This window comes from Raphanus sativus, unplaced genomic scaffold (assembly GCF_000801105.2).
Source record: "Raphanus sativus cultivar WK10039 unplaced genomic scaffold, ASM80110v3 Scaffold3682, whole genome shotgun sequence".
NCBI lineage: Eukaryota > Viridiplantae > Streptophyta > Magnoliopsida > Brassicales > Brassicaceae > Raphanus > Raphanus sativus.
Window position 1 is genome coordinate 1 of NW_026618986.1, and position 10,167 is coordinate 10,167.

General features: G+C 39.1%; 3 protein-coding genes and 1 non-coding gene across 4 annotated transcripts; 3 read left to right on the forward strand and 1 right to left on the reverse strand.

Annotated features, from left to right (window-relative positions):
- The first annotated feature begins 638 nt into the window (after positions 1-638).
- Positions 639-5,607, forward strand: LOC130506805 (ABC transporter B family member 11-like). The gene is made up of 10 exons (XM_057001495.1): positions 639-1,141; positions 1,239-1,293; positions 1,384-1,559; positions 1,763-1,984; positions 2,064-2,302; positions 2,388-4,050; positions 4,140-4,406; positions 4,473-4,736; positions 4,854-5,153; positions 5,232-5,607. Exons 1-10 carry the CDS (start codon positions 845-847, stop codon positions 5,583-5,585), a joined length of 3,837 nt encoding a protein of 1,278 aa, XP_056857475.1. The 5' UTR covers positions 639-844; the 3' UTR covers positions 5,586-5,607.
- Positions 5,608-6,192: 585 nt separating this feature from the next.
- LOC130494784 (ATP-dependent Clp protease proteolytic subunit 5, chloroplastic-like) lies at positions 6,193-7,468 on the forward strand. The gene is made up of 7 exons (XM_057001496.1): positions 6,193-6,210; positions 6,291-6,332; positions 6,447-6,492; positions 6,585-6,657; positions 6,828-6,862; positions 6,950-7,038; positions 7,134-7,468. Exons 1-7 carry the CDS (start codon positions 6,193-6,195, stop codon positions 7,326-7,328), a joined length of 498 nt encoding a protein of 165 aa, XP_056857476.1. The 3' UTR covers positions 7,329-7,468.
- Positions 7,469-7,802: 334 nt separating this feature from the next.
- TRNAH-GUG (transfer RNA histidin (anticodon GUG)) lies at positions 7,803-7,874 on the forward strand. The gene has a single exon. It is a non-coding gene; the product is annotated as a tRNA-His (tRNA).
- Positions 7,875-8,062: 188 nt separating this feature from the next.
- On the reverse strand, positions 8,063-10,162 carry LOC130506806 (uncharacterized; the record flags this gene model as incomplete). The annotated part of the gene is made up of 4 exons (XM_057001497.1): positions 8,063-8,272; positions 8,486-8,581; positions 8,707-8,784; positions 10,130-10,162. Coding segments are annotated over 4 exons (288 nt in total), but the record flags the coding sequence as incomplete, so codon positions are not given.
- Between the last annotated feature and the right edge of the window lie 5 nt (positions 10,163-10,167).

The window sequence follows — 10,167 nt, forward strand, 5'->3', positions numbered from 1 at the left end:
TATATATAAATTCATTTTTAACTCTACAATATTGTTTGAATGTACACAAATGGTTTTATTTTTTTGAAAAAATGTTCTTAAGAGGAGGCAAAAGCATAATTTTTCTTGCGTTTGGTTCAAGGAAATAAACACATCAAAATGCATAATTATGACGCTTTTTGACCGATCGAGAGGGTGAGAATAGTTTAATGAAATCACACTCCTCCTTGCTTCGCAAGCAATTTTCACAGAACCCCAAAAAGAAGTGTTGCATATAAAATGGCCAAACTGCTCTTTATAGTTTCTGCAGATACAAATTGGAGTCTTTTAAATAAAATAAGAAGTAAACAAAGTCTTTAACAACTTCAAGACAAGCACTCACAGTTCTTGTCTCACGTCAAGCTTTCAAAATCTTTTGCTTTTCTCAGCTACGCATCTTCAGGTCCGTTCTCTTTTTTAACTTCTTCATTCATTCATCTTTAGTTTTCTGATTGAGTTTCGTATTAAGTATGATCGCTTAATTTTCGGGGTAATACAAAGCACGTGACTCTTTTTCCCATAACAGACTCTGTTTCATTGGGAAAACTCTTTTGGATTGTAAATTACAAAAAAAAAGGAACAAATTATTTTCTTTCTTTTTTGCTCAAGTGGGGTCTTTTGGATTTACATTAGCAGACTCTTAGGTTTCTATATTCCAATTGTAAATGTTTTCTTAAAATTCTCCAACTTCTCAGCATTTTTCTGGTTTTTAAGGAAAAGTCAAAAGGTCCCTTCCTTTGTAGTCAGCCTTCTTTTATTATATACCGTCGATCTCCCATCTGTGTATTCGAACTATTTTTCTTTTTGTCTCTTGCCAGCGCCGAACATGAATCGTGAAGTTGCCGGAGAAGGCGACTCTGTTTCACACGAACCTTCAACTTCTAAAACTCCTAGACAGGGAGAAGAAGAAGAGACGAAGAAGGATGAAAAGGCGAAGACAGTTCCCTTCTACAAGCTATTTGCATTTGCAGATTCATATGATGTTCTCTTGATGATATGTGGTTCAGTTGGAGCTATGGGGAACGGTGTTGGTTTGCCTCTCATGACATTGTTGTTTGGTGATCTCATTGATTCCTTTGGTCAGAATCAGAACAACAAAGACATCGTCGATGTTGTCTCAAAGGTAAGTCTTGTGTTATACAGCCATTAAAATAATAATAATTCAAAACTTGATTATGTTCTTGGTTTAATATATATATAGATCATGCTTGCTCTTGTAGGTTTGTGTGAAATTCGTCTACCTTGGACTTGGAACACTAGGAGCAGCCTTTCTTCGTACGTCTGACATTTGCACTTATACACACAAAAAAACAGAGAAATCAGGAATACAAGTTTTCAACTGTAATTTTACTTTTGTTTTTGTAGAGGTGGCTTGTTGGATGATAACGGGAGAGAGACAAGCGGCGAGGATAAGGAATATGTATCTGAAAACAATTCTGAGACAAGACATTGGATTCTTCGATGTGGAAACAAACACAGGGGAGGTTGTTGGTAGAATGTCTGGTGATACTGTTCTTATTCAAGACGCCATGGGTGAAAAGGTAAAGCATATAATTTTTTCTAATATATATACTACTATTTATTTTTTTCTAATGAATCTTAAATTTATTCAAGAAAAAAAAAATACTTTTTGCCATGTTTTGACCAAAATTGGAAGTTTTGAACCTTTAAAATATATTGCAAAACAGATTTTATAAAAAATGATTCCATCTGTTAAAGAAGTTTTTTTTGGGATTATTTGCAGGTTGGGAAGTTTATTCAGTTGATAGCTACGTTCATAGGTGGATTTGCATTAGCTTTTGCAAAAGGATGGTTATTAACATTGGTTATGTTAACTTCGATTCCTCTCCTGGCAATGGCTGGTGCAGCCATGGCGATTATAGTCACTAAAGCTTCTTCTCAGGGACAAGCTGCTTATGCAAAAGCCGCTACTGTTGTTGAACAGACTATCGGTTCCATCCGAACGGTAATAACACTCAACTTTCTAACCTACAATTTTTTTCTTTTTTAGAAGTGTCTTCAACTGAGTTTTGTTTTCATATTAGGTTGCATCATTCACGGGGGAGAAAGCAGCGATAAACAAGTACAAAAAGTTTATAACATCGGCGTACAAATCAGGCATTCAACAAGGATTCTCGACAGGGTTAGGACTGGGAATAATGCTATTCGTGTTGTTCAGCAGCTATGCTTTGGCTATTTGGTTTGGTGGTAAGATGATTCTCGAAAAAGGCTATACCGGTGGCGCTGTCATCAACGTACTCATCATCGTTGTCGCCGGTGCCATGTAAGTGCACATATATCTGTTTGAATATAAAGAATTTATTACTTTTTTTTTTTTTTTTTGATATATATGCTCTGTTTTTTGATAGGTCGCTGGGACAAACATCTCCATGTGTAACCGCATTTTCCGCGGGTCAATCCGCAGCGTATAAGATGTTCGAAACGATCGAAAGAAAGCCTTTGATCGATGCTTACGACTTAAAGGGGAAAGTTCTTGAAGACATCAGAGGAGACATTGAGCTTAGAGACGTGCATTTCAGCTATCCAGCTAGGCCTGATGAAGACATCTTCGACGGGTTCTCTCTGGTTATCCCTAGCGGCGCTACAGCAGCGTTAGTAGGAGAAAGCGGAAGTGGAAAATCAACGGTCATCAGTCTGATCGAGAGGTTCTACGATCCGAAAGCAGGCCAAGTACTCATCGATGGTGTTAACCTTAAAGAGTTTCAGCTGAAATGGATCAGAAGCAAGATCGGGTTGGTTAGCCAAGAACCGGTTCTGTTTTCGTCGAGCATCATGGAGAACATCGCCTACGGGAAAGAGAAGGCGACGATACAAGAGATCAAAGCCGCGACGGAGCTGGCAAACGCGGCCAAGTTTATAGACAAGTTGCCTCAGGGGCTGGATACGATGGTTGGAGAGCACGGGACGCAGCTCTCTGGTGGACAGAAACAGAGGATAGCGATCGCGAGAGCCATTCTCAAAGATCCGAGGATCTTGCTTCTTGACGAAGCAACGAGCGCGCTCGATGCAGAGTCGGAAAGAGTGGTGCAAGAGGCTTTAGATAGAGTGATGGTTAACCGGACTACGGTTATCGTCGCGCATCGGTTAAGCACGGTTAGGAATGCTGATATGATAGCGGTTATCCACCGCGGGAAAATGGTGGAGAAAGGTTCGCATTCAGAGCTGCTGAGAGATACCGAGGGAGCTTACTCCCAGCTCATTCGTTTGCAAGAGATTAACAAGGACTCAAAAACATCGGAGGCTGCTTCAGGATCATCTTTCCGCAACTCGAGTCTTAAAAAATCAATAGAAGGAGGATCATCTTCGTCGGTTGGTAATAGTAGCCGTCATCATTCTTTGAATGTAGTAGCCTCAGGACTAGAACGTGGCAGAAGTAGCCACCGAGCAGAACAAGAGGATAAAACTACTGGAACAGAGAGTCAAGAACCGGTCCCAAAAGTGTCTCTAACCCGAATCGCGGCTATGAACAAACCGGAAATACCGGTTCTCCTTCTAGGAGCCGTAGCAGCAGCAGTCAACGGTGCTATTTTCCCTCTTTTCGGGATTTTGATATCAAGAGTCATCGAAGCTTTCTTCAAACCGGCTCACGAGTTAAAGAATGATTCAAGATTCTGGGCGTTAATATTTGTAGCTCTTGGAGTGGTTTCCTTCATTGTCTCACCAGCTCAGATGTATCTGTTCGCCGTTGCTGGAGGGAAACTGATTCGACGGATACGATCAATGTGTTTTGAGAAAACCGTTCACATGGAGGTCGGGTGGTTCGATGAGCCACACAACTCCAGTGGTAACTTGGGTGCTAGGCTTTCCGCTGATGCAGCTTTGATTAGGGCTCTCGTTGGGGACGCCTTGTCCCTAGCGGTTCAAAACGCTGCGTCTGCTGCCTCTGGATTGATCATAGCGTTCACTGCATGCTGGGAACTGGCGCTTATAATCTTAGTGATGCTTCCTCTGATTGGTATCAATGGTTATATTCAAGTCAAGTTCATGAAAGGATTCACCGCCGATGCTAAGGTCCGTTAATTTTTATTATATCCTCTGTTTTTTTTCCTTGTGGATCAAGAAAACTGACGTGTGTTTTGGATATATGAATGAATATGCAGTCAAAGTACGAGGATGCTAGTCAGGTGGCGAATGATGCGGTGGGGAGTATTAGAACGGTTGCGTCTTTCTGTGCAGAGGAGAAGGTGATGCACATGTATAAGAAGCAATGCGAAGGTCCCATAAAAGACGGGATAAAGCAAGGTTTCATCAGCGGATTAGGGTTTGGATTCTCCTTCTTCATTCTGTTTTGTGTCTACGCCGCAAGCTTCTACGCTGGTGCTAGACTGGTTGAAGCTGGCAGAACAACTTTCAATGATGTCTTCCAGGTAAATTAAGAAGCTTCTCCAGTGACTTGGCAAATGAAGAAGACTAACGTAAATCTTATTTTGCAGGTGTTCTTTGCATTAACAATGGCAGCGATTGGGATTTCTCAGTCGAGTTCTTTCGCACCGGATTCTAGCAAAGCTAAGGTTGCAGCTGCTTCCATCTTCGGAATCATCGATAGAAAATCCAAGATAGATTCGAGCGATGAGTCAGGGACAGTCTTGGATAACGTTAAGGGAGATATCGAACTTCGTCACATTAGTTTCACTTATCCAGCAAGGCCTGACATTCAAATCTTCCGCGATCTTTGCTTAACCATTCGTGCAGGAAAGGTACAAACAAATCTTTTTGTTCAAACTTCTCAAACCTTTTAGAAATGTTGTCTTGTCACTCAAGTTTTATGAACAGTGTGATAAATTTATGCCTTGTTTTCTTGTTCTTTCTTTGAGACGGTTGCTTTGGTCGGAGAGAGTGGGTCGGGAAAATCGACGGTGATCTCGCTGTTACAGAGATTCTACGATCCGGATGCCGGTCATATAACTCTAGACGGAGTTGAGCTCAAGAAGATGCAACTGAAATGGTTGAGACAGCAAATGGGACTGGTGGGACAAGAGCCTGTCTTGTTCAACGACACCATCCGAGCCAACATTGCTTATGGCAAAGGAAGCGAAGAGGCCGCGACTGAGTCTGAGATCATAGCCGCTGCAGAACTCGCCAATGCACACAAATTCATCTCTAGCATACAACAAGTAAGGGAATTTAAAAAGAATTTAAAGTTTTTACAAAGTTTACTTATGACTCAAGGAGCAATTCACTTTTATATATAGGGCTACGACACGGTGGTTGGAGAAAGAGGGATTCAGCTATCAGGAGGACAGAAACAGCGAGTGGCTATAGCACGGGCCATAGTGAAAGAGCCGAAGATATTGCTTTTGGACGAAGCAACGAGCGCTCTTGATGCGGAATCGGAACGAGTGGTTCAAGACGCGCTTGACCGAGTGATGGTGAACCGAACAACGGTGGTTGTGGCTCACAGGTTATCGACAATAAAAAATGCGGACGTGATAGCTGTGGTGAAGAACGGAGTGATCGCTGAGAAAGGAACTCACGAAACGTTGATCAAAATCGAGGGTGGGGTTTATGCTTCGCTTGTGCAGCTTCACATGACTGCTTCTAACTGATTACATATTTATAATTTTTTTTCTTTTTTTATGGAAAGTTATAAAAGTATAGTTTTGAGTCACTTGAGTCAAAACTAGGCTATGTATTAAAATATTTTACTTTGTTTTTTTTTCATAACATATTTTTGGTGTTATTAATTATAAACAAGTAACATATTGTTTGCAATGTCTAAAGTTGATGTTTTTTCTGAAGAAGCTTTGTAGCAATGTCTTTGGCTATTTCTTACTTGTAATCAATGTTAAAAAAACTGAGTAAACGAAAGGAAAGGGAGAGAATAATATTTGCTGAGTAATGGTGGTTTTTTGATGCAATATTGTGGAAGACTAAGACAAAAGAAAATATATAAATTTGATTTTTCCTGAAGTAGTTGTATATTATTAAGTGTGGTGTGAATCACAAGATAATCTCACGTAGATAACATCATATATATTAGTCAGTCAATGAATGGACACAAAAATTGAATGTGGATATGGATTTAAGGCATTTTTTAGACTAATTTTTGTAAACAAATATTTTGTTGAAAAGAAGGACCGTGACAATCGCGTTTTGTAGCGAAGGCTAAAAAAGAAACAAAATGCGTTTGCGTGTAGTACTATCGGGCCTGAAATGGACACGCCCCACCGGGTAAAAACCGGACCCGAAACCAAGACAGATATATCAAATTAGAGAGAGAAGGGGGCCTCCAGGAGGAAGTTGATACATAGGAAGCTCAGCTTCTCTACCTTGATGCCCTTGATCCTACTAAGGTCACATCTTTCTTACTACTCCAAATTTCATGTCTTAATTCATAATGTTAATTTTTTTTTTTGTTTTGCTTAGGTTTCTCATACTGCTTTGCTTGCTTCCTTATTATTGGACAGGATATTGTCATGTCTGTGAATTCTCCTGGTGGATCTGTTACTGCTGGTTAATTCATATCACTTTTTTTTCTTTCAGTTTTAAGTTTCTCTTTTCTTCGTTTCTCAGTAGTGTTAATCACTCTTGCTTTCTCCCCGTAGGCATGGCTATATTCGATACCATGAGGCATATCCGACCTCATGTCTCCACTGTTTGTGTTGGTCTTGCTGCTAGGTACCATCCTCTTTCATTTATGCTTTTATCTTTTCAGTGTCTTTGCTGATAGTTTTCTTGTTCACGCTGCTTATCTGTATCTTCTTAATGTTGACCAAATTATCATTTATGATTTATGCAAAACAATCTCCTCTTCTCTTCTCTTCTGTGTCTGTGTGTTTGTTAAACAGTATGGGAGCTTTTCTGCTTAGTGCTGGAACCAAAGGTAGTTTTCATTCTTATTAAACCGCTTTTTCTTCTCAATTTCCTCTAAGCAATCTTAGCTTTCTTGTTTTCATATATATATCTGCAGGAAAAAGATACAGTCTACCAAACTCAAGGATAATGATCCATGAGCCGCTTGGTGGAGCTCAAGGTGGCCAGACTGATATCGACATTCAGGTCTTTCTCCTTCCACACTTAGACTCTGTCTCTCTTGATTATCTATTTTGTTTTGTTCAAACCTAACCCGTCTAATTCATGCTGTCTGAGAGCAGGCGAATGAAATGCTGCACCACAAGGCTAACCTAAACGGTTACCTCGCTTACCAGACTGGTCAAAGCCTCGACAAGATCAACCAAGACACTGACCGTGATTTCTTCATGAGTGCTAAAGAGGCTCAAGATTATGGACTTATCGATGGTGTCATCATGAACCATCTTAAAGCTCTTCAGCCACTTGCAACAGCTTAACGGCCTCAAGGTAATACTCCAGCTTAGCACTTTTAGTGGGTGGGCCTTTTATGAACTGATGGAAATCAAATTTGTTTGGGATCTAAATCAATTGTAGCTGTGATACATTTATTTATGAAGAATAAAGTAAAGTTTAAGCATTGTTTTGGCCCTTTTTAATCTCGTTGTATCAATATTCTAGTTTCATACCACCGTGTAATCCTTCTTCCTTCACCATGCCAATGTCGGAGGCTTATACACAATCTTGTCTCTCACTATCGTCTCCACTCTAATTCACAATCTGTTCCTGAAACCAGAATGCACCGTTTTGCATGCCTATCTCTACATCTGCCGGATCGTTCTATTCATCTTCCATACTTATTTTGTCTTCAGAATACAAGGAAAAATGAGCTGGATCATGTCTACTCATCCATTTTTGCGCAAGGAAACAAATGTCCGGATTAGTAAATGTAATAGGTTCTATAAGCCAACAAAGTGGCTGTAGTTTAGTGGTAAGAATTCCACGTTGTGGCCGTGGAGACCTGGGCTCGAATCCCAGCAGCCACACTTTATTTTTTGTTTTAACTGGAAAAGGGTAATTATGTCTTTCACAATCTTTAAAATCACCATCAGATCACTACCGTCCATCTCTCCACCTGTCGTCTCTATTTTTGCAGTAAAAAGTCGCATCCAGCTCTTGTATACGTGGGATGGAGGTAAGAAATATATTTTAGCCTCTAATCTTGTTGTATATATATGGTGGGTCTTTGATTAAAGCTCTCTTATGATTCTTAACATAATTTACATTTGCTTGTGGTCAAAGATCCCTATTTTTAAATATGATTGTTTCCAAAAAAATGACAAGGTTTGAAGAGAGAAAAAAATTAAGCCAAATGTTGTTGTTGCTCTTCCTCCTCCAAACCATAATCATCTTCTTCAGAGGTCAACGCATCTTCTTCAGATTCCTATTAAAGTCCCAACAACAAAAAGTTACCATAGAGACACAGAAGTCCAACTCCTTATTGTTACAAGCAGAGTAGTGTTACCATTATTTATTAATTTATTCATGTTTTGGTTAAATGTTAGACCAAACTAAACCAACTCTGAAATATAGATAACTTTAGAATAATAAAGATGATGATAACTATAAGAAGTGGAAAATATTTTTGGGAGCTTACGAGAAATTGGTGTCGGAGACTGCTGTGAATAGCTGCGACAGTCCGAATGATAACGAGCATTGGCAATAGTATACCAATGGCCTTCAATGCGAATACCTGCCATTGATTTTCCCATCCAATTAATAATTTTAATTAGTACAAAACTATATTGTAATTCTACTGATAATATCAATTTTAGCCAATCATCTGTAAAATCAAAGATAAAATGAAAATCATTTTACCGTGAAAATCGTAAAGGGATACTCGTTGGCTCCATAAACCACATCTAACGCATGCTTTATCAACAAAGCCACCGAGAACTGCAAAAATAATACTAGTAATCATATTTTAGTTCCAATGTCACGCCGTAATAAAAGAGGTTCCACAAGAATATAGATATTTTATGATATGATATTTAATCAATATAAAATTGGTTCGGTTTATTTTTGGGCATGCATAGCTGTAGCAAACGCGTTAGAGTATATATGAAACGACACGACATCATGGGCAATGTGACCACTAAACAACTCTGAACCATAACAGACATTCTGTGGGTTCCAAAAGAATAAAAGGTTTTTTCTTGGTTAGGTGAGACCAAAGGGTTCTCTTTGTTGAAAGCTTATACGTAACGTTCTTGGTCGAACGACGGCATCGGCATCGTCGTGTGGAGGTTATCTCTCGTGCCGTCGGAGATGCGTTTGTCTGGTTTGGTGGTTTGGTCCGTGCTTGGATTCTTCGGTTGGTTTGTGTTGGGTTGAGTTGTCGGAAGCTGCAGGGGACCCGTAGCTTCTAGGTTTGAGGGCGCCTATCTCTCGGTAGCTCGCGGCAACCGCCTCCTTCTCCTCCAGCCTTTCCCTCTCGTTTGGTCCTGGCTTGTCTCGCTGTTTAGCTAGCTTCTAGGACAGTTTCTCTGCTTGGTTTTCTTTTCAAGGTTGCTTTTGTTGTTAGCTAGTGTGTTTAGTTTCGTTTTTTGTATTCTGCTACTAGTAGTGTCTTTGTAACCTCTGTCACAAACTGAAAATTGGTATAATATTTAACATTTTACCAAAAAAAAAAAAAAAAAAAAACGTTCTTGGTCGACCAAAAAACTCACCAAACCTTATATAGTGTCTATATTTTGTCACGAAGCCTGACTATATCGCTAATCCTTTTTTTTTAATTAAATCATCTTTCAGAAGGTGCATGCATACAGCGTGGTTAAAACCTTATTAATAAGTTGTTTCAAAAATACAATCGATGGTGACAAACGGTAAAAGAAAACTTATTTTGGTAAAAGCCATTGATATAGGTTACTTTCAAAACAGAAAAATATGATTTTTTTTTTGAATATACTAGTACCGTTTGTTATCATTTATGCATTTATAAAACAGTCTTTTTTCAGGTTAAAATTATCAGACACTCGTTTCACCAACTTATTGTTAGAGTTACGTATAGAAAACGATAGCCTAGTGGATGTCTTTTTATATGTGGTTAACAATCATGCAAATCTTAAAGGTCATGTTTAGTCAATAGTAGTAATTCACATCTCTGATTTAGACCTCACAAAACCAAAAGTATTTCGTATAATTTCATATTTTACTTTAACTAATCATTTCTAAAGTCTATAACTCTATGTCTAATTAGTACTGAACTCATCATATTACGTAAAAGGTAACTAGTACTTACAAGGAGAGTAAAGTAGCGACAACAAGAAGTGCCTCTGC

Coding starts and splice junctions, on each gene's coding strand:
- LOC130506805 (XM_057001495.1), top strand. CDS start 845: ATGAATCGTGAAGTTGCCGGAGAAGGCGACTCTGTTTCACACGAACCT. Junction 1,294..1,383: donor ACTAGGAGCAGCCTTTCTTC/GTACGTCTGACA, acceptor TTGTTTTTGTAG/AGGTGGCTTGTTGGATGATA. Junction 1,560..1,762: donor AAGACGCCATGGGTGAAAAG/GTAAAGCATATA, acceptor GATTATTTGCAG/GTTGGGAAGTTTATTCAGTT.
- LOC130494784 (XM_057001496.1), top strand. Junction 6,658..6,827: donor TGTGTTGGTCTTGCTGCTAG/GTACCATCCTCT, acceptor TTTGTTAAACAG/TATGGGAGCTTTTCTGCTTA. Junction 6,863..6,949: donor GCTTAGTGCTGGAACCAAAG/GTAGTTTTCATT, acceptor ATATATCTGCAG/GAAAAAGATACAGTCTACCA.